This window comes from Bos indicus, chromosome 13, assembly GCF_029378745.1.
Source record: "Bos indicus isolate NIAB-ARS_2022 breed Sahiwal x Tharparkar chromosome 13, NIAB-ARS_B.indTharparkar_mat_pri_1.0, whole genome shotgun sequence".
NCBI classification, from domain to species: Eukaryota; Metazoa; Chordata; class Mammalia; order Artiodactyla; family Bovidae; genus Bos; species Bos indicus.
In genome coordinates this window covers 62,931,897-62,955,553 of record NC_091772.1, presented here as the reverse complement: position 1 = coordinate 62,955,553, position 23,657 = coordinate 62,931,897, and the positions used below count along the sequence as shown (strand labels likewise).

Below are 23,657 nucleotides of genomic sequence, written 5' to 3'. Positions count from 1 at the left end.
GGAAAGATCCCCTGGAGAAGGGAAAGGCTACCCACCCCAGTATTCCGGCCCTGGAGAATTCCATGGGGTCGCAAAGAGTCGGACACGATTGAGAGACTTTCACTTAGTACAATGTTTTTGAGGTTCTTTCTTGTTGTATCCTGTATCAGTATTTTTTTTTTTATTGCTTGATAGCAATCTACTGTATGAATATATCACATTGTTTATCCACTCATCAGTTGGTTTCATGTCTCTCAGGCATATACCTAAGAATAGAATTGCTGGATCATATGATAACTATGCTTTATAACATTTAAGGAACTGCCTAACCCTAAAACTGAAATTGTTTTTATTTTTTTACGTTTATTTACTTAGTTTACTTTTGGCTGCACTTGGTCTTCGTTGTTGCCAGTGAGCTCTCTCTGCAGCAAGCGAGGGCTACTCTCCAGCTGTGGTGTGTGGGCGTCTCACCGCGGTGGCTTTTCTTGTTGCAGAGCACGGACTCTAGGGTGCATGGGCTTCGGCAGCATGTGGGCTCAGCAGTTGTGGAGCACGGGCTTAGCTGCCCCTCGGCATGTGGGATCTTCCTGGAGGAATCGAACCCATATTCCCTGCGTTGGCAGGCATGCTCTTAACCACTGGACCACCAGGGAAGTCCCTGGAATTATTTTGTTAAACAACCTCTTAACTTTTAAAAAAATATAGGTTTTACCTTTTTCTGTCTTGTGATCTGAGGGTGCAGTTCCTTGACCAATTAAGAGTAGACCTTCACACACATTTGTTGGATACTTTGACTGTTTTCTTTGATGTTGACATCGGCTAGGGGTTTTCTTGATTTTTATTTTTTAATAATTGTATTTGCTTGTTTTTGGCTGTGCTGAGTCATCTTGGCTGTGCCTGGACTTTCTCTAGTTGAGGCAGCAGGGGCTACTCTAGCTGCAGTGTGCGGGCTTTTCATCACAGCGGCTTCTCTTGTTTCAGAGTACCGTCTCTAGGGCCCACGGGCTTCAGGAGTTTCAGTGTGGTGACTCAGTGCTTGTGGCTCCTGGGCTCTACAGCATAAGCTCCATATGTGGCCCATGGGCTTGGTTGCTCTGAGGTGTGTGGGATCTGGATCAGGGATCAAGCCCATGTCGCCTGCGTTGGGAGGTAGATTCTTTCCCACTGAGCCACCAGGGAAGCCCCCTTGTTTTTGTTTTTTGTTTTCTTTTTCGACCCTGCCTCATGGCATGATCTTAGTTCCCTGAACAGGGATTAAACCTGTGCCCCCTACATTGGGAGCATAGTGTTAACGACTGGACCACTAGGGAAGTTCATTTTTTTTTTTAATTGAAAAAATTTTGTTTTTATTGCCTAATGTCTTTTTTCTGTTCCAGGATCCCATCCAGGATGCCACATTTCCTTTAGATGCCCTGTCTCCTTAGGCTCCTCTTAGCTCTGACAGTTTCTCAGTTCAGATCAGTCGCTCAGTTGTGTCTGACTCTTTGCGACCCCATGAATCGCAGCACACCAGGCCTCCCTGTCCATCTCCAACTCCGGGAGTTTACCCAAACTCATGTCCATTGAGTTAGTGATGCCATCCAGCCACCTCATCCTCTGTTATCCCATTCTCCTCCTGCCTTTAATCTTTCCCATTATCAGGGTCTTTTCAAATAAGCCAGTTCTTCCCATCAGATAGCCAAAGTATTAGAGTTTCAGCTTTAGCATCAGTCCTTCCAATGAATATTCAGGACTGATTTCCTTTAGGATGGACTGCTTGGATCTCCTTGCAGTCCAAGGGACTCTCAAGAGTCTTCTCCAACACCATAGTTCAAAAGCATCAATTCTTTGGCACTCAGGTTTCTTTATAGTCCAACTCTCATATCCATACATGACTACTGGAAAAACTGTAGCTTTGACTAGATGGACCTTTGTTGGCAAAGCAATGTCTCTGCTTTTTAATATGCTGTCTAGGTTGGTCATAACTTTTCTTCCAAGGAGCAATCGTCTTTTAATTTCATGGCTGCTGTCACCATCTGCAGTGATTTTTGAGCCCCCCAAAATAAAGTCTGTTACTGTTTCCAGTGTTTCCCCATCTATCTGCCATGAAGTTATGGGACCAGATGCCATGATCTTAGGTTTCTGAATGTTGAGTTTTAAGCCAACTTTTTTACTCTCCTCTTTCACTTTCATCAAGAGGCTCTTTAGTTCCTCTTGGCTTTCTGTTATAAGGGTAGTATCATCTGCATATCTGAGGTTACTGATATTTCTACCAGCCACCTCATGCAAAGAATTGACTCATTGGAAAAGACCCTGATGTTGGGAGGGATTGGGGGCAGGAAGAGAAGGGGACAACAGAGGATGAGATGCCTGGATGGCATCACTGACTCAATGGACATGAGTTTGGGTAAACTCTGGGAGTTGGTGATGGACAGGGAGGCCTGGTGTGCTGCGATTCATGGGGTGTTGCAAGGAGTCAGACATGACTGAGCAACTGAACTGAACTGACTGCCTGAAAATCTTGGGTCCAGCTTGTGCTTCATCCAGCCCAGTGTTTCTCATGATGTACTCTGCATAGAAGTTAAATAAGAAGGGTGACAATATACAGCCTTGATGTACTCCTTTTCCTATTTGGAACCAGTCTGTTGTTTCATGTCCAGTTCTAACTGTTGCTTCCTGACCTGCATACAGATTTCTCAAGAGGCAGATCAGGTGGTCTGGTATTCCCATCTCTTTCAGAATTTTCCACAGTTGATTGTGATCCACACAGTCAAAGGCTTTGGCATAGTCAATAAAGCAGAAATAGATTTTTTCTGGAACTCTCTTGCTTTTTCCATGATCCAGCGGATGTTGGCAATTCAATCTCTTGTTCCTCTGCCTTTTCTAAAACCAGCTTGAACAACAGGAAGTTCACGGTTCACATATTGCTAAAGCCTGGCTTGGAGAATTTTGAGCATTACTTTACTAGCGTGTGAGATGAGTGCAATTGTGCAGTAGTTTGAGCATTCTTTGGCATTGCCTTTCTTTGGGATTGGAATGAAAACTGACCTTTTCCAGTCCTGTGGCCACTGCTGAGTTTTCCAAATTTGCTGGCATATTGAGTGCAGCACTTTCACAGCATCATCTTTCAGGATTTGGAATAGCTCAACTGGAATTCCATCACCCTCACTAGCTTTGTTCGTAGTGATGCTTCCTAATGCCCACTTGACTTCACATTCCAGGATGTCTGGCTCTAGGCTGGTGATCAAACCATCATGATTATCTGAGTCATGAAGATCTTTTTTGTATAGTTCTTTTTTGTGTTCTTGCCATCTCTTCTTAATATCTTCTGCTTCTGTTAAGTCCATACCATTTCTGTCCTTTATTGTGCTCATCTTTGCATGAAATATTCCCTTGGGTATCTCTAATTTTCTTGAAAAGATCTCTAGTCTTTCCCATTCTATCATTTCCCTCTATTTCTTTGCATTGATTGCTGAGGAAGGCTTTCTTATCTCTCCTTGCTATTCTTTGGAACTCTGCATTCAAATGGGTATATCTTTCCTTTTTTCCTTTGCCTTTCGCTTCTCTTCTATTCACAGCTATTTGTAAGGCTTCCTCAGACAACCATTTTGCCTTTTTGCATTTCTTTTCCTTGGGGATCATCTTGATCCCTGCCTCTTGACAGTTTCTCAGACTTTCCTTATTTTTGATGACCTTGACAGTTTTGAGAACTGTAGAATGTCTCTCCATAGGGATGTGTCTGATGTTTTTCTCATGATTAAATTTGGGTTGCTGGTTTTTGAAAGGAAGCCCCAAAGACAGATTATGTACAGAAAGAAGTATTTGATTGACAGCTGACTTCTCAATAGCTTCAGTGGAAGCCAGAAGACCTGGGACAGAGTATCCTTAATGCTAGGGGGAAAACCTGCCAACCTAGAATTTCTACTCAATGAAGCTCTCTTTCAATAAAAGCATAAAATAAAAATATTTTCAGGTAAAGGAAAACAGAGAGTTTACCATTAGCATACTCTCTCTCTCACTAAGGGAAATTCTCAAAGATTTTCTTTGGAATCGGAAAAAAAGAAAACAGTCCCAAAAGAAAATTTTGACGCAAGAAAGAGTGAAGAGTAAAGAAAATGGTGAACATGTATGTACTGCTGAATAGACACTGACTGTATAAAGTGACCATGGTATGTAATTTGTGGGATTAAGAAAGAACGAGCATTAAAACACTAAACAAACTCAGCAAATACTTTGAAAGAGAGTAACTGAAGATCAGAGATTGGAGTGAATACAATTAGATGATATAACTTCTAAATAATAGAAGGAGAAATGTTCATTTGTAAGATGTTTAAAAAATAGGGAATTCCCTGGTGATTCAGTGGTTAGGACTTGGTGCTTTCATTTCCAGGGCCTGGGTTCAATCCCTGGTCAGGTAACCAAGATCCGACAAGCTAGGAGCACAGGCAAAAAAAGAAAAAAAGTAAAACAATAGATTTTTTAGGATTCATACATATACATTAACACTGTAACAAAAGGGCATGATTAGAGCAAATCGTCTCTGGATGTGGGAATGTGATAAAGGAGGGGGGTGCTTATCACAGGTGGTTTGATTATGTTCTATTCTTTAAACTGGGTGCTATTTACATGATTATTTTCTTATTAAAAAAATTTTTTTTTAATTTTCAAAATTTTCATTGCTGTGCTTTTTTCTCTAGTTGTAATGAGCCCAGGCCACTCTCTCTAAGTGTTGCAGTGGCTTCTCTTTGCAGAGCACGGGCTCTAGGGTGTGGGGACTTCAGCAGTTGCGGCTCCTGGGCCCGAGAGCACAGGCTCAATAGTTGTGGGGAAGGGGCTTAGTTGCTCTGCAGCATGTGGGATCTTCCTGGACCAGGGATCAAACCTGAGTCTCCCACATCTTCCTGCATTGGCAGGTGGATTCTTTACCACTGAGCCACCTGGGAAGTCCTTGTTTTCTTATTCTTTACACATTAGCTAGATGTCTCCATTATTTTAAATGTTTAATTAATTATTAGTTTATTTATTTTTAGTTTTTGGCCACGCTGTCTGACTTGGGGGATTTTAATTCCCTGACCAGGGATTGAACCCAGGCCTTTGGCAGCGAGAGAGCAGAGTCCTAACCACTGGATCATCAAGGAATTCTCCTAAATATTTAAATTTTTTATAAATGTGTATGTATATATTTTAGTTTGGCTGATGGGCTCTTTGTTGCTGTGCTCGGGGACTTCTCCTGTTGCAGAGTCCAGGCTCTAGAGTGCAGGGGCTCAGTAGTTGTAGCACACGGGCTTAGTTGCCCTGCAGCATGTGAAACTTAGTTCCCCCTCCAGGGATCAAACCTGGGGTCCCCTGCATTGGAAGGCAGATTTTTAACCACTGGACCACTAAGGAAGTCCCCCCCCTAAATATTTTAAATACTTAATAAAAATAAAGGGTAACTCCATAAAGCAAACCATGTTAGTTCTCTACGAAAACCCTCCAGTGCCTGACAGCTTGGAATACTCTGGATGCCTTCCTTGCCTCATGGGGTCTGCATTATCTGGCTCCCATGACCTCTCTGCACTTTCTCCCTTGGCCATTAAACTACAACCACCCAAAGAAGCCAAGGTCTTTCATACCTCAGAGCCTTGACACAGGCTGTTTCCTCTCAGCATTATTTGATCCTTGTTAACTTTTACATCTTAGTTTGAATATACCCCTTCCCTTGACCACTCTCCAATAGGTCCTCCTTGCTGTTTTCCATCATTGTGCCCTGTTAGTTTTTTTTCAGGCACGCATCAGTTTTGGGAGTTATTTGACTTGTTTTCTTGCTTAATAAGGGCTTCCCAGGTGGCGCTAGTGGTAAAGAACCTGCCTGTCAATGCAGGAGACCTAAGAAACCCAGGTTTGATCGCTGGGTCTGGAAGATCCCCTGGAGGAGGGCATGGAAATCTACTCCAGTATTCTTGCCTGGAGAATCCCCATGGACAGAGAAGCTTGGTGGGCTACAGTCTATGGGGTCGCAAACAGTCAGACACGACTGAAGTGACTTAGCAGGCACGCATGTTTGCTTAATAAAGATTCCCCCACTAGACTGTAGATTCCATTATGGCAGGGACTATATACATCTTGTTCATGGTCTATGACCAGCACCTCACTGGCTCAGAGTAGAGATTTAATAAATATTTTTTGAGTGAATAAATTCAAAAGCCAGTGTCTGGCTCAGAGTAGAAACTTAATAATATTTTTGAGTGAGTGAATAGATGAACTGATAAGGAGCCCAAATCTTAGCTATTGGACTACCAGGGAAGCCCCACATCAAGATTTTTGGATGCTGCTGCTGCTGCTGCTGCTGCTAAGTCGCTTCAGTCATGTCTGACTCTGTGCGACCCCATAGACAGCAGCCCACCAGGCTCCCCCGTCCCTGGGATTCTCCAGGCAAGAACACTGGAGTGGGTTGCCACTTCCTTCTCCAATGCATGAAAGTGAAAAGTGAAAGTGAAGTCCCTCAGTCATGTCCGACTCTTATCGACCCCATGGACTGAAGCCCACCAGGCTCCTCCGTCCATAGGATTTTCCAGGTAAGAGTACTGGAGTGGGGTGCCATTGCCTTCTCCTTTTTGGATGCTAACATTCCTTTATTCTAAATTCCATAAGCCTACAATTTGAATTCCCTAAACATTCTGAGAGTCTGATTTTAACTTGGATCTTAGGGTAGCTCAGAAATGGCCAAAACTTTGGAATCAGAAATAACTTCGTTCATACCCAGGCTCTGTGGTTTATTAGCTATATGATCTTGGACAAATTGCTTTCTGTCTCTGAGCCTTGGCCTGTAGAATGGAGATGACAGTGCCTGCCTCACAAGGTGCAAGAATATTAAGACGTGGTGTGTAAGGGCAGCACTTGGTTTGATTTCTATCCCACAAGATACCACAGTTTTAGATTTTGGAAATCTTCCACCCTCTTTGGATCCCAGAGATCCAAATGTCTCCCTGGGTGCAGTATGGTGTCACAGCGAACTCTGGTGCCAGACTTGCTGGGCTTAGTACTTCCTGTCGCTGAACCTCAGTTTCCTCATCTGCCTAATGGGGATAATAACAGGACCTATGATTTTCTTGAAGGTTAAATGAGATGATCCACAAAAGCATGCTGGTTATGTAAACTCTCATTATTACAGCCTTCACTGGGTCTGGGAGGCCAGGAGTGTAGGAATCTCTGCTATTTGCCTAGGAGCCGAAGCACAGAGGCCTCCTTGTCTGGATGAGGGCCTGAGGTTCTTGGTCCAAAAGCCTGAGCCTGCAGAACCTTCTATGGGAATTTGAGACTGGTGAACTGACCTGCTCCTCTCTCCTTCCTTTCCCTGTCCCTCTCTCTTATCTCTTGAGAGTGAACTGGTTTCTCTTGGGAGCTCTGCCCTGGGGTTTGGTGAGGAGCCAGTCCTGCCTGTGTGTGTCTGGAAGGTCAATTTCTGAACCACAGCAGAGTGGCACCAGCTGACATAGTGGAGGGGTAGTGTATTCCTCCAGCTATAGCACTGCTGTGAGTGGACTGACGGGGGCACAGCTGATTGGCATTGCCCATACTGCATGATCATGGAGACACATACATACATTCTTTCTCTCTGACAGATACACAGAAAAAATACATGTACACATCTATACACACACGCATATACACGCGCACACACACCACTGTTTTCTCTGTCTTTACATCCTTCTTCCTTCTCTGCTAGCCTCCTTTTATTCTATACACATCACCGCTCTCCTTCCTCCTTTCTCTTTATAACCATAGAAAACAGTCCCCCAGGGGAGGAACTCTTTCTCACCAAGTTTGTCTGGGGCTCATTAAGTCTTTTTTAAGCAGGGCAGTACGTGGGGTGACTTTTAAGGATCTGGCTTTCGGATTTGGTCCTGGGAAAGGAATCTCATCTTCCCTCTGGTTTCTTGCCTCCTGCCTGATTCCACCTCCCTCCCCCCAACCCCCCTCCTTCAGAATGAAGCTTTCAAAAGCCAAATAAAATGCTGTTCTCTTTTATCATTGTTTAGCCTCAATTTTCTCAGGTTCCTCTACAATCTTGAAGCAAAAGCATATTTTAAAAATATCAATGCATACACACACACACACACATATATATATGATCCCACAGGAATGTGGAATCTTAGTTCCATGATTATAAATATGTGTGTATATATAGTGTTAAATTTCTTTCTATCTTCCTCCCATTCTTTCTTCCTTTCTTTCTCACTTTGTCTCTTTCTTCTATATATTGGGTTGGCCAAAAAGTTCATTTGGGTTTTATCCAATATTTATTGAGTATCGGGTATATGTCAGACCCTAGGTTTTCTTTGTTTTACTTGTGTCTATGGTGTTTTGGTACTTATCACTCTAACTTAAAGCTATTTGATTGATGCCTGTTTTCCGAGATTATTATGACTCATTTTTTTGTTTTGTTTTTTGGCTGCCCCTAGAGGAATGTGGGATCTTAGTTCCATGATCAAGGATTGAACCTGTGTTCCCTGCTGTGGGAGCATGGAGTCTTCACTACAGGACCACCAGGGAAGTCCGATAACTCATGTTTTTGAATGCTAATTATGTAGTACAGGAACTATGTTAAGTGGTTTATGAATATTATTTTATGTATTTCTCATAATAATCCAAGGTAGAGAAATTTTAATATTCCTATATCATAGATTATGAAATGGAAGCTTATATGTTAAAAAAGTCACCCAGGACCACAGAGCTGGAAAGTGGTACAGTGTTACATGTCAATTATATCTCAGTAAAGATAGGAAGAAAAGGCACAGTAGGGATTTGAACTCGGAAAATCAGAATCCAAAGCTCCTGCTCTTAAGCACCATGAGATCCTCCCCTCCACACAGCGGACTGTATGTCCTACGAGGTGAGACACTGGCTATCTTGTTTACAACTACTTATTTATACACCGACCACTGTGTCTGGCATAGAGTGGATAGTCAATAGGCATTACTGATTGAACGAATGAACTGTGAAATCATCCTTTGCTGCTATGTGTGTTGCAGAAAGGAGTAGGGGGGATATGAGCTTGGAAGCCAGACAGACCCAAGGTTTGCACAGAGAACTGTTCTTACTAGTGCTGTGCCTCAGTTTTCTCACCTATAAAATGGGGATAATATACAGACTGAGCAGAATTCATGTGAAGTTTAAATGACAGTGTATATTAATCAGCCAGCTCATGTACCTATGTATATAGCAAACTGCACAAATGACATCTATTTTTATATGTACATGCACATATAATGCATCTGCATTATGCATGTAGCCTTAGGAGGTTTTCAGTGGTGTAGAGCCACTCCCAAATTGTTGGATACTTGGGTTCATCCCTAGTTATTTGCAAACAGATGTTTGATGAGGACAACTTGTATATGTACCTGTTTTCTTTCTTTATTGGAGTAATCATATAATTGCTTTACAATGCTGTGTTAGTTTCTGCTGTACAATAAAGTGAACCAGTGATATGTGTATGTATGTGTATATATATCTCCTCTTCCTCTTGAACCTCCTTCCTCTCCCCCATCCCACCCCTGTAGGCCATCACAGATCCCCGAGCTGAGCTCCCTGTGCTATTCAGCTGCTTTCTACGAGCTCTGTTTTATACATGGTAGTGTATGCATGTCAGCGCTGCGCTCCCAGTTCAGCTCACCCCCTCCTTCCCCTCATACCTTGTGTCCTTATGTCTCTTCTCTCTGTCTGGGTCTCTATTCCTGCCCTGAAAACAGGCTCCTCTGTACCACTCCACCTGTTTTCTTGTGAGCTTTTTTGTTCTTCCCCTTGATAGTATCTTATGTGGAAGATTCTACTTGCAGGGAATCTATACACGGATGTGGCCCTATTTATTGTCCAACAGCATCCCAGGTAGGAGTGGAAGATGGAAACAAGGAGCAGATATGAGGGCTGGTTGAGGTCTGTGAGGTAGTGTGTTTTTTCTGGTAAAGATCACACCTCATCTGTCTAGTGCCCAGGATCAGTGCCCAGGCACTGGTGTGAGACAAGACTAGGTTTGAATCCCAGCTCTGCCCTACTCACAAATGTGTGAACTGGGCCAATTAGATCTTCTGAATCAAAATTTTCCTTTCGGTATAATGGGAGTATTCTTAACTGTAGCTACTTCACGAGGCTACTGTAAAGCTGAGAAAACACATGAAAATGCTCAGATCTAGGCCTGGCCAATTCAACAGATAAAAAAAGTGGATTCAGTAAAAGTAAGGATTCAATAAATAAAAGTGATTATATTGATTGCATAAGATTCACAGAGTAAAATATATTTCCCCACTGATATAACCCTGACCCAGTCCCTGTGAGGGTTATAGGGGTTATTAGGACCCCCATTTCACAGATGAGGTAATTGAGGCCTAGAGTTCCCGCCCCACAGTCGGAAACCCGCAAATCTCCTGCACTAGCCGCCCGCCTGAGAAGTCCCTTGCAGCTCGAGGTCTACCTCTTAAACTCAAGCCGTGTCCCTGCAGTCCGGCGCTCCGCCATATGCAGCCCCACGCTAAAGCCCAAAGCCTCGCACCACGATCCATGGTTCTGTCTCTTTTTCTCGTGATCCCATGGCTGCGAGCTACGGCCTCGGCCCTCGACAGCTTCGCCGGGCTGTCTCCTGCCCAGGATCTTAGGGTCCAGCCCGGGCACGAAGCCGGGCCCCCAGGGCCCCGACCACCCCACTTCACGCTCTCATTGCCTTAACTTTGGGTCCCGTCCGGACACCCTTATGTCCCCATGCCCATGTTGTTGTCGTTCAGTCGCTCAGTCGTGTCCGACTCTTTGTGACCCCATGGACTGCAGCACGCCAGGCTTCACCGTCCATCACCATCTCCCAGATTTTGCTCAGACTCATGTCCATCGAATCGGTGATGCCATCCAAGCATGTCATCATCTGTCGTCCCCTCTCATCCCGCCCTCAATCTTTCCCAGCATCAGTGTCTTTTCTAATGAGCCGGGTCTTCGCATTGGGTGGCCAAAGTATTGGAGCTCCAGCTTCAGTATCAGTCCTTCCAATGAATATTCAGGGTTGATTTCCTTTAGGACTGACTGGTTTGATCTCCTTGCTATCCAAGGGACTGTCAAGAGTCTTCTCCAGAATCACAGTTCGAAAGCATCAATTCTTCGGCGCTCAGCCTTCTTTATGGTCCAACTCTCACATCTGTACGTGATTACTGGAAAAACCATAGCTTTGACTATATGGACCTTTGTGGGCAAAGTCATGCAGTCTCACAGAATATCCTCTGGCTCTTGGAACCCGCCACAGCCCCTTCTAGCTTGCCGGTGACCACGCCCTTCGCTGTTAACCGCACCCACATACAGCCCCGCCCACCGAGGCTCCACCCCCGCGGCCTGGGGTAGGGTGGCGGCTGGCCCAGCTGGGCCCCCGCTGCCCTCAGCTCTGGGCGCTGGGCCGGAGCGGGCCGGGCACTGCGCGGGCAGGGCGAGCGCGGCGGCCCGGGGGCTCGGAGGCGAAGATGGCGTCAGGCAGACGCGCCCCGCGCACCGGGCTGCTGGAACTGCGCGCCGGGGCAGGCTCGGGGGCTGGCGGCGAGCGGTGGCAGCGGGTGGTGCTCAGCCTAGAAGAGGACGCGCTAACCGTGAGCCCCGCCGACGGCGAGCCCGGACCGGAGCCCGGTGCCCAGCGGGAGCCGGAGCCCGCGCAGCTCAACGGCGCCGCCGAACCTGGCGCCGCGTCCCCGCCGCTGCCGGAGGCGCTGCTGCTCCAGCCGCGCCGCGTGACGGTGCGCAAGGCCGACGCCGGCGGGCTGGGTATCAGCATCAAAGGTGGGCGCGGGGGCACCGAGGGCACGGATCTTGGTGTCTGTGGGACCGCTAAGGCGCAAGGATCGCGGGGGCTGGCAGCGTATTGAGGACGTGGAGTTGGTGGATTTCTGTCCGGGGTAACGGCGTCTGGGAGGACAGAACCGAGGGCACCAGAGCACCAAGGTCGGAGAGGGCTTTGAGGTCTCAGTCAGAAGGCACAGGTGTGGACGGCTTTGGGGGCACGCCAAGGACAAGTGGGTGGGGAGTTGTGTGCCGAGGCAAAGAGGTCTGAGACTGCCTCTCAGGAGTTGCATGGGTATCAAGGACAAGAGGGACCCCAGGAGAGCAAAGGATAGAGAAGGGAGACTGAGGCCTGGGGTGCTACTAGGGAAAGGAAGAGGAAGTCTTCAAGATACGGTCAAAGTAGAAGGGAAGGAGGGGTAAGGTCTGGAGTGGGAAGCATGGCTGGGATGGCGACTAGGTGGAGGTGCCAACTGGGCTGGGCTCACAGACAGGGGGCCGGAAAGGACCTGGGAATCTGAGCACCTAGGAAACCTGTACGTGTGGGTGAACAGTCCTAAGTGTCCACCATCACAGCACTGAGATGGGCTTTCAGCCCCAGCACTGACAGCTTTCTTTAAGGTGCAACCCAGACTGAAGTCCAGAATCACCTGTGTGAACTTGTGTGGTAAGATCCCATGGACTGTAGCTTGGTAGGCTCCTCTGTCCATGGGATTCTCCAGGCTAGGATACTGGGTTGCCATTTCCTCCTGCAGGGGATCTTCCAAACCAGGGATAAAACCCACGTCTCTCATGTCTGCTGCATTGGCAAGCGGGTCCTTTACTGCTAGTGCCACCTGGGAAGCCCTTTCCCATCTCTGGCCCTGAGTTTCCTCAACTATATAATGAGAGTAGTGATAGAATTGGGATGTTTCTATGAAAATAGGTGTCCAAAATACTCACTCTGCCAACACATAATAGGTGCCTAGATAGTTATTGCTGTTAGATGAGAGGAAAAATGAAGGTCAGGAAAGACTCCCAGAGTAACTAACCTGGTGCTGAAAAGTCTGCACACCCCAGCCGCTGCGTTCACCATTCCTTCCTGAGGGGGTGGGGATGGTGGTGACTTGGTTACCACCGTGTGCTGAGTGCTATGCCCAGTACTCTAGGCTCAGGATCCACTTCATCCTGGCAACAAGTACTAAAAGATAGGAAGTATAATCTTCATTTAGCAGGTGAGGAAACTGAAAAGTAAAAGTAAAATGAAAAGGAAACAAACAAAAAAAAAAACTGAAAAGGAAAAGTAAAAAACTGGAAAAAAAATGAAAAGGAAAAGGAAAATGATTTTCCTAGGATCACACAGTCAGTGAGTGACAGAGCTGGGATTTGAACCTCAATTATCAAGTCACTAAAGAGTGTTCAGAGAAGTTGATTTTTCCCCAGGAAAGGGCAAACTTCCATGCAACCAACCAAAGGGATCTAAAAGCGGGGTAATGAGAAAGCCAGGGAGTGGACACCTGTTTTGCCCTCAAACACCAGCGTGGGATAGGACAACAGATCAATGCAGAAATTGTACACTCTGTGTTAAAGCAGGAAGGAACTTAATGTTCATATAGCGTTCCATTTTGTAGATAGACTGAGTCTTGGAGAGGAAGAGGACTCTTCAAGGTCACATAAAGTTACTCCCTAGCTTCATACTCCCAGGTGGGGGTAAAGGGACTTTTAGGAGGTGTCAGGGAATACCAGCTCCATTCAATTCTTTATGGATGGAGACTGGACTCCTGTTGGTGTGTTGACCTCTCCTTTAGGGTCCAGCCCAGCCCGAGGCATCGAGGAATGGCCATGGATTCAAACTGACTTGAAGTCCTTAGTTTCAGGTGGAAGAGGGCAGATAGATACTGGGTTGGCCAAAAAGTTCATTCGGGCTTTTCCATATCATCTTATAGAAAAACTCGAATGAACATTTTGGCCAACTCAATTTAAATAGAAACTCCTTCCTTTCCTAGGCTTCAAGCTCTGCGCACTGCAGTGAGCAAACTGCTGGGCCTATGTGGGGGTCCAGAGAGGCATTCCAGTCCTACTTCTGCCACCAGTCTGTTGAGTGACCTTGAAATTATGACCGCCTCTCCCTGGGCCACTTGTTCCTCATCTTTGAGGATGGAGCAATAGTGTGGTATCTGAAGGCCTGACTTGCAGCCTACCAGAGGGTTAAGAGTGTTGATTCTGGAGCCTGGAGATCTAGGTTCAGATATTGTCTTTGCCACTAATTAGCTGGGTGACCTTGGACAAGGGGTTTCTCTCCACACTTCAACCTTCCCAATAGGAATCTGAGCATGCCTGTGTGATTGGGTGTTGTGAAGATGCAATGAGACAAGATTGAAAGCATTTAACATGGTGCTTGGCACTTGGTATGTGGAACTAATGTGAACTGTTATCACTGTTTATTATTTTAAAAGGACATTCAAGAGCTTATAAATAAAGCAACATGGTAAAATGTATTACTATTTGATTTTTTTGTCTTTTTGCATCAGAGATGCAATTCAGATAGGCTTTTGAAATCTCTAGACTTTAAAGCCCTGGTTTCCATGCTGAGACCTAGGTTGTGAAGCTTTCAGCTTTGTGGCCATAGCAGTAACTGACTTCTATTTTTATTCTCGATTAGAGGTTATCAGTGAGTTTCCCCATTATGGGAAACTCACTTAAAATAAAAAATAAGAAGAAGTTATTGAAGCATCTTGTAAGTTCTTCAAACACTGGTGACCACCCAAAGCACTTACCCAAAAGATCCATTATAACACTATAAATTTAGAAAATGTCTTTTAGGTATCATTAGTGCCCCAAACTTCTAAGGCTGTTTTCTGAGATTCTCTTTGCCCCACACTGCCGCTTTCCCAGTACTGGGCTGGACACAGTGGGAGACCTTCAGAAATAATTTTGCCTTGTCGTGACTCACAAGTGTTGGAGTGTCTGCCTCAATTTCTTCCTCTTTCTGTGCTTGTCCAGGGGGCCGAGAGAACAAGATGCCTATTCTCATCTCCAAGATCTTCAAGGGCCTGGCAGCTGACCAGACGGAGGCCCTCTTCGTGGGGGATGCCATCCTGTCCGTAAATGGGGAGGACCTTTCCTCTGCCACCCATGACGAGGCGGTGCAAGTCCTGAAGAAGACAGGCAAAGAGGTGGTGCTGGAGGGTAAGCACTGGGGACCCAGGGGTGTTCAGTTCTTCCCTACATCCCCCCAGGCCTCAACCAGTGGGGTCTGGGAGGTGGGCAGGGTTGAAAACAGAAACAGAACTTGGAGACCTGCCTTGAGATATTGGTGTGGTGGGGATAGAGCTGCTTCAGAGCCAGGCAGATCTGGACTTCATTTCCTCTCTCCCACTCCCTAGCTGTTTGACCTTGGATGAGTCACTTCATTTCCCTGAGCCATAGTTTTCTCATCTGTAGGGCAGGGATATAACTTCAGCCTTGCTGGGTTGTGGGACTAGGATGAAAGATCCATGGTAGGAACTGCCACTTGGTGAGTGACACAGGGGAAGAATCGGGTGGGGACTAGGGAAGGAGAGACTTAGAATCTTGCCTGAGAAACCAGGGGAGCTCTCAACTCTGAATCCTCCTATCACCCAGGGGCCCTAGAACCCTGCGACCCATCCTGCCTTGGGAGGGTACTTGGCCTTTATGTAGCAGGACATTGGCTACTTCTAGCTAGGATCCAAGAGGAATGTGTTTTGGAGGGGAGGGAAACTTGGTGGCTCCCTGCCACTCTCCCCTCACTGTGTCGTCTTAGATGAGACCTTTGCTTTCTCCCGGCCTCGGTTTCCCATCACTTGTTATAGTCTCTTGCTGGGGTGGTCCCGCTTCTGCCTTTTGCCATCTCTGTCAGGAGGTTTCTGCTTTGCTCAGCCCATTCATCAAATTCTACTCTGTCAGTTCCGGAAACCATGGGGGCCCGAGGAATGTGTCTTTGGCTCCTGGCCCAGAACAGGCACAGGGAGGTGGCAGGGGCTGATGGAGAATGCCATGGCCAACGAAGCTGCTGCACTGAGGCCCAGGCCCAGGTCCTGATAGGTTGCCAAAGATGTCTCCAAGAGGCCACAGAAACCAACAGGCTCTGGATGCCTGGGTGATCTTTGGCATTCTTATGGCCCTGACCTCGATTCTCTCTCATTTCGTTTTATTTTATTTTTACATTTTATTATTTATTTAAATGTACTGTGTGTCTATTCAAATGCTGCTGTTGCATTTTTAAATATACACTTAAAGCTGCCTCTGCGGGATTGATCCCTGAAAGCTTAAGGATATCAATCATATTTTAACAGCAAAGTTAAATAACGAGATCACACATAAAGGAGATGGATATAGGAGACTTTCTTTCCACATGCCTCATCACTTTGATATTTATAGCCAGTAATGCAGTTTGAAATAGTTGAAATTCATCAAAATGTCATATTTCGGTTGACTTGAAAAGCTCTTTTAGTCTCTGCTGTTTGAAAATTTAGTTCATAGATGGTAAAATTTCTACTGTAGATACGTCTCTAATCTACACCGAGGTCCCCCTCCCCTCCTCATCTTTAGGTAGAGAATGTCTCTTTCTGGGTTCTTAGTGTGGATCATTCTGAGAAGGTAGTGTCTCTGAGTGTTAGACATTTGAAGCATTTCCTGGTATTGGGGCTAATACCCAAGCCTCTGACACCTCATTCATTCCATTCCTTCCTCATTAAAGCCAAGATGCCTTTCCAGAGACCTACTATGTACCCGATGTGCAGAGCATTGGGGTAGAAGGTAAACTGGACCCAGGGCCTGCCTAAAAGAGCCCTCTATTGAATGGGGGTACAAAACATGAACACTGTCTAAAAATGGAATGACAGAGGATGAGATGGTTGGATGGCACCACCGACTTGATGGACATGAATTTGAGCAAGCTCCAGGAGTTGGTGATGGACAGGGAAGCCTGGTGTGCTGCAGTCCATGGGGTCACAAAGGGTTGGACACGACTGAACGACGGAACTGATTCCACACAAGCCATTTAAAAATCAGCATCTACAATCCTGTCTGCTCTGTAATTAATCTGGCCTTGGGCAAGACCCTCATCTTCTCTGGGCCTCAGATCTCATATCTGCTGGGGTTGAGCTAGATCAGAGATACCCAACAGCTTTCATTCTGAGTGTCAGTTTCCTTGGTGGCTCCTGGGAGTTCCATATTTGGAAACACTGAGAGGTCTTATCTGAACTCAGCAGAAAGGAGCTAGAATTGATTTGCAATGTTTAGTGCAGATAGAGAAGGGAAGAGATATAGTATACATACTGTCCCAGGACTGAGGGTCTCTGGAACTTGTGTTCTCTAAAACTTTTCTCTGGGCAAGATCTTTCCTTGGCAAGCCCTGCTGCAGGCTGTTGGGTGGAGCCTGGCCTGTCTCTTGCCAGCATAGGATTTGGCACATAGTAGGCTGGAGAAGGGGATGGCTACCCACTCCTGTTTTCTTGCCTGGAGAATTCCACGGACAGAGGAGCCTGGCAGGCTACAGTCCATGGGGTTGCAAAGAGTCAGACTAATATTTTCACTTTTTTCTGTTAGTAACTCCTCTCCTGTCCCATTACATTTACATAGAATTGGTATTATTTCCTGCTTAAATGTTTGGTAGCAGTCTCCAGCGGAGAAGGCGATGGCATCCCACTCCAGTACTCTTGCCTGGAAAATCCCATGGACGGAGGAGCCTGGTAGGCTGCAGTCCATGGGGCTGCGAAGAGTCAGACACGACTGAAGGGACTTAGCAGCAGCAGCAGTCTCCAGGGAAGTTACCCTTATAGAAAAGTTTTTTTTTTTCCCCCCACACTTTGCAACATATAAGATCTTAGTTCCCTGCTGCTGCTGCTAAGTCGCCTCAGTCGGGTCCGACTCTGTGCGACCCCATAGACGGCAGCCCACCAGGTTCCCCTGTCCCTGGGATTCTCCAGGCAAGAACACTGGAGTGGGTCGCCATTTCCTTCTCCAATGCATGAGAGTGAAAAGTGAAAGTGAAGTCACTCAGTCGTATCCGACTCTGTGCGACCCCATAGACAGCAGCCCACCAGGCTCCTCCGCCAAGGATCAAACCCAGACCCCCTGCAGTGGAAGTGCAGAGTCCTAACCACTGGATCGCCAGGGAAGTCATGATGTCTTTAATAAGACAATTTAGATGATCTATGTTTTCCTTGAATGTGTTTTGGTAGTTTATGTCTTACAAGGAATTTGTCCATTTCATTTAAGCTGCCAAATTTCTTGGCATAAAGTTGTTTATAATCTTCGCGTATTTTTTCCTCCCTTTTGGATGAAAGCGCTCTCCTGATTTCTCTTTCTCTCCTCCTCCCTTTATACTGCTTTACTCAGTGGTTTCAAGGGGATTCTGTCTCATGGAGCAGATAGCTAAGCAAACCTACCAGATCACCATCTTGTCATGGGTGCTGAGATGGAGTCTGCCTAGAGGTGGGAGGAAGCAGTGGTCTCCTCTCTCTAAATGGTCAGGAACGACTTCCTGGAGGAGGGATGCTGGCACCTTATGAACAATAAGCAGAGATGTGAATGGGATAGAGAAAGGGCATTCCAGGAATGGAAGTTGTCTGAGCAAAAGGGAAGGGTGAAATGACTTGACTTACCTGGGGAACTGCCTGGGAAGTAATTCAGCTTTATCTGAGCTTAGGTGTGAGGAAGTGGGTGGAGAAAGAGGAGGCTATTCAGATTGACAGATCCTGCAGGGCCTTGAGTGCTAGAATAAAGGAATTTGGAGGGAAACAGAGAGCTATTTCAAGGGTTTTTCAGCAGGGGCTCACATGGTCAGCTTTGGGCTTTACAGCATCAACCCGGTTTGGAAGGAGGCAACAATAGGTGCAGAATGGCAGAAAGGAGGGACTTCCCTGGCAGTCCAGTGGTTAAAAATCCACCTTCCAGTGCAGGGGATGTGGGTTCAATCCCTGGTCGGGGAATTCAGATCCCACATACCCAGAGCAACTAAACCTGTGCGCGGCACCTACTGAGCCTGCGTGCTGCAACAAGAGTCCGTGCACCGAATGAAAGATCCCTCATGATGCGGTGAAGATTCAGTGGGCCCCAACTAAGATCCGAGGCAGCCACATAAATAAATAAATATTAAAAGAGAAAAGAATGGCAGCAAGGAGGCTGGGGCCGTGAGCAGAAGGGAGATCATGATGGTTTGACCTAAGCAGGCTTGGATAAAAGAAGAGTCTCGAGGTTGTGGGGCTTCCCAACTGGCTCAGCATTAAAGAAACCTCCTGTGAATGCAGAAGCCTTAGGAGGCTGAGGCTTTGATCCTTGGGTCGGGAAGATCCCCTGGATGAGGGCATGGCAACCCACTCCAGTATTCTTGCCTGGAGAATCCCATGGACACAGGAGCCTGGCAGGCTGCAGTCCACAGGGTCGCAAGGAGATGGACATGACTGAGCATGCACACATGCACTTGATGTTGTGGCCTTCTTGTTAGTTTTTTTTTTTCCAGCTTTTTCTTAGTTGAAGTCTGTCTCAGCTGCTCTCCAGTAGGCTTATAGAAGGAGATAATTCCACCCAAGGCAGCAAAGGGCTGGGGCTGAGAACTGGGGTCAAGAATCTTTGAATTGCATGGGTGATCTGAAGAGCCTGGAAGATGTGAGGAAGCTAAGATGCTGGGTTGTGGCTGGTCCTTGAGACTTGGGGGAGTTTGTGGAGAACAGGCAGCTGCCCCAGTCTGGAACCAGAGCTCCTAGAAGCCTCTCTGGGCCTAGGTTCCTCCCCAGCACCCAATCAGTGATCACATTGTTCAGAATTTCCCCGCCCTCATCCCACTCCTTAAGGCCACCTCCAAGGAGCCAAGGGCTTCCCTGATAGCTCAGTTGGTAAAGAATCCGCCTGCAATGCAGGGGACCCAGGTTCAATTCCTGGGTTGGGAAGATCCCCTGGAGAAGGGATAGGCTACCCACTCCAGAATTCTGGCCTGGAGAATTCCATGGACTGTATAGTCCATGGGGTCGCAAAGAGTTGGACACGTCTGAGCAACTTTCACTTTCACTTTCCAAGGAGCCATGGCCTATCCTTTGGATGTGAACTTGGCAGGGTAGTAGGGCATCTTTCCTGAGGTCTGGGGCTTGGTGAGTACAGAGCTGTCTGACAACATCCTAGAAAGAAAACTGTTACTGGCAAATTGTTGTTGCCAGCCAGAACCCTATACCCCCAGCCTAAGGGACTCAGCAATCCCAGCCTGCCTTCTGGACCTTTTCTTCTGTGAGGTCAGGATTTTGCACAAGTGTCTTGAGCCTATTCTCAGTTACAGGGATGTGTTTGTGACCACAGTCTGGGCCCAAGCTGGCAGCCAGTTACTCATCTGTCTGCTTCTTAGAGAGGCCCATTGTGTGCACGGATCTGGAACCAGGCCCTTGGAGACTGTGCCTGGGGGAAAAGGGAGAGATGGTCAAATGCCTCCATTCCCTCCACAGCCCCCCAGCAAGGCTGGCAACAGGGAACCTTTGATGCATTAAAAAATAATGCTAAAGGACAAAAATGGATAAAGTCAATTTTAGTACTTTGTACAAAGAAGAGAAGCTTCACCTCACATAAAGATCAGGCTTTTAAAAAGATACAGGCAGAGAATAGTACGTACATAAAAATACAAAGAATAGTAGGAATTGCTATAATCCCCATTTTACAGACAAAGTCACCAAATTTGTTAAAAATAAGTAACTTCCTTTAAGTCATACAACTAATAAATTGGCAGACTCAGAATTCAGACCTAAGGACTTCCCTGGCATTCTGATAGTTAAGACTCTGTGCTTTCATTGCAAGGGGCAGGGGTTCAATCCCTGATCAGGGAACTAAGATCCTGCATGCTCTGCGGTACAACAACAAAAAAGAATTCAAACCTAGGTTTCTCTGACTGCAGAGACCGCTGTTGACCCTGCCTTGGATAATACCCACTTCTCATGGTAGTTTGCAAGATTAAGAAATAAGGCATGTTATGTGCTGAGGCCAGTGTGCATAAGTAGGCACTCATTTATGTTTATTTTGTTTGCTATTTATAAGGATGAGACAGTGCATTTGAAGTTTATGGCACGGTATCTTCCACATGGTAAGCATTTGATCAATGTCAACCTTTGTCATCATCGTATCAGCAGCAGCAATTTTTGTTTCCTCCAGTAAACTTGAAGGTCTCTGAGGGCAGAATCATGTGTAGTTTGTCTCAGATCCCCAGACCTGGCGCCAAGCCTAGATGCTGGTGAGTTTGGGGGAAGTGATCCCTAGGAGGGGACATCTCTGACTCTTTCTACTTTGCCTTTAACCTGCTCAGTTGCAGTTGACTTTCATAAATGTTTAAAAGGGGGTTCCAGGCTCATGCTGGATTTGACTGACTCCTGAGAGTTTCCGTTATGAGTCCTCAGAACTCCAAGACCAGGTCCCTGCCAGCCTGTCCTCTTGCAGATGGGTACTGCCTGATATCCTGCCTGAAAATTGGCTCCATATATCACCACTGTCAAAAGTGGGATGTTGTTAACTGATGCAGCTAATCCGAGGTCACCCTGTTCAGTTTAGGTGAGTGTAGCTGTGCCTGAGAGGTGCCTGAGGGACTCTTGTCCTGGGAACAGAGGTGTGAATGGAGCCCTTGTCTAGTCCCCTCCATGACTGCAAAAACCTGTTGTTCTAATCATTGTTCTCAAGAAAACGTTAATTTGGCTGCGCACATACATGGCTTAGGGCCATATGATTCCCCACAGACAAAACTTGGCTTAATCAGCTCTGGCCTGTTCCTTGGATCTTTGATTAAAATGCTTGTGGGACTCTGGGGGCAGGTTTTGGCCTCCATTTACAATATGAGCTGGTTGCTGATGGTAGCGGAGGGAATTCTAACAGTAATGATAAGAAGGTTAATAATAGTGTTGGTATGTCTGCTCTTTATTGAGCACCTACAATGTCCTGGATACTGTGCTAAATGCCTTCTGTATGTTTTCTCACTGGATCCTCAAAACCACCCCTATGATTCAAGGTACATTATTCATCTCATTGTACAAATAAGAATATTAAAACTTGTAGAGGTGAAGCTACTTGCCCAAAGTTACACAGAGGCAGAGATGGAATTTGAAGTAAGATCTGTCAGATGTCAAAGCCCATGTTCTTCAGTGTTTATCCTGCACTGCAAGCCATGTCATCCATGTGAGACTCAGTTTACTCAATTTATTCAACTGTTAAATAGAACAGTTTAACAATGGATCAGTCTCATTGACTTGGTGTGGTTAAGTGATGATGTGTTAGTGAGATTTGAGCTTTCATGCTTGGTATATAGTAGATGCTTAATAAGTGCTTCTTTCTCCCACTACTAAGATCCTAGTAGGCTTCTTGAGTTGATGAGGGCCTTGTCTTTGAATCCTAGCTAAGATGGTTTGGAATGTGGTATATTTTTGAAAAATAGAATTTTAAAAATGTCAAAAATAATATACACCTAAATTAAAAAATGGAGAAGGAAATGGCAACCCACTCCAGTATTCTTGCCTGGTGAATTCCATGGACTGAGGAGCCCGGCAGGTTACAGTTCATGGGGTCGCAAAGAGTCGGACACGACTGAGTGAGTAAGCACAAATAAAAAAACCTCAGGAAAGTGCAAAGCAATTGTCTTCTCATAGATTAATGTTGCTGCTGCTGCTGCTGCTAAGTCGCTTCAGTCGTGTCCGACTCTGTGCGACCCCATAGACGGCAGCCCACTAGGCTCCTCTGTCCCTGGGATTCTCCAGGCAAGAATACTGGAGTGGGTTGCCATTTCCTTCTCCAATGCATGAAAGTGAAAAGTGAAAGTGAAGTCGCTCAGTCGTGTCCGACTCTCAGCGACCCCATGGACTGCAGCCCATCAGGCTCCCCCGTCCATGGGGTTTCCCAGGCAAGAGCACTGGAGTGGTACCCATGGCTAATATTTTCAAACACTTCCAGAGAGAAGTTTCCATATTTGTTTTTATCATTGAGCAAGTTGAGGACCTCTTTCCAACTCAGCTCATGTAGTTCTGTTTCATTCTCTTTAATGGTTGCACAATATCCCATTATTGGGATTCAGATGTCCATTTAACCAATATAGCCTGAGGCCCTGTTCTATGCCAAGACTCGATGTAGGCACTGGGGACAGAGCTGTGAACAGGACTGAGTGATCTGCCAAAGAACTCACTTCTTGTATTTAGGAAGACCATATTCAAGGAATTCATGTTGTTTCTAGCTTCTTGCACCATAGACAATGGTGTCATGTCCCCTTCATGCACCTGTGAACGTTTATCTGAAGAGGATTCCTGGAAAGGGTATTGCAAGTTCAAAGTGTTCGTGTGCCTTTAGGATCTTGATAGATAGTGCCTCTTAAACTGCACATATAGGGCTTCCCAGGTGGCGCTAGTGGTAAAGAATCTGCCTGCCAATGCAGGAGACGTAAGAGATGGGGGTTTGATCCCTGGGGTGGGAAGATCCCCTGGAGGAGGGCATGGCAACCCAGTCCAGTATTCTTGCCTGGAGAATCCCATGGATAGAGGAGCCTGCTAGGCTACAGCCTATAGGGTCGCAAAGAGTTGGACACGACTGCACAAGGGTGTGGAAGTTGAGATTTTATTCCCCAGAGTGTTGCCCCAGACAACCCAGGCGGCTCTGCTGCAGGCCTGCCAATGACTGGGGACTATTTATAGTCCAGCCTTGCTGGGCTAACAGGACCTCAAAGGCCATCCCTTCCCAAGGGATGTCACAATATCCTGAGTGGACAGGTGGGCAGCCTGGACTTGAATCCTCACAATGCCCTACTTAGAGAGCTGGCATATCAGTGCCAATTATATAGGCAGGCAAACTGAGGCTCAGAGAGACATCAGAACTTGCCAAGGCCAGGATGCAAGTGACAGGATCTGGACTGAAATCTTTGTCTGTCATCTGTGTTCATCTCCTTATACTGTCGTACTAAGAACAGC

General features: G+C 46.3%; 1 protein-coding gene across 1 annotated transcript in view; it reads left to right on the top strand.

The window, feature by feature from the left end:
• Positions 1–11,315: 11,315 nt before the first annotated feature.
• Positions 11,316–23,657, top strand: part of SNTA1 (syntrophin alpha 1) — a 26,344-nt gene continuing 14,002 nt past the window's right edge. Inside the window, exons 1-2 of the mRNA XM_019972270.2 lie at positions 11,316–11,742; positions 14,725–14,910. Of these exons, the coding sequence (XP_019827829.2) occupies positions 11,433–11,742; positions 14,725–14,910 (496 nt within the window). The 5' untranslated portion in view covers positions 11,316–11,432. The remainder of the gene's footprint in view (positions 11,743–14,724; positions 14,911–23,657) is intronic.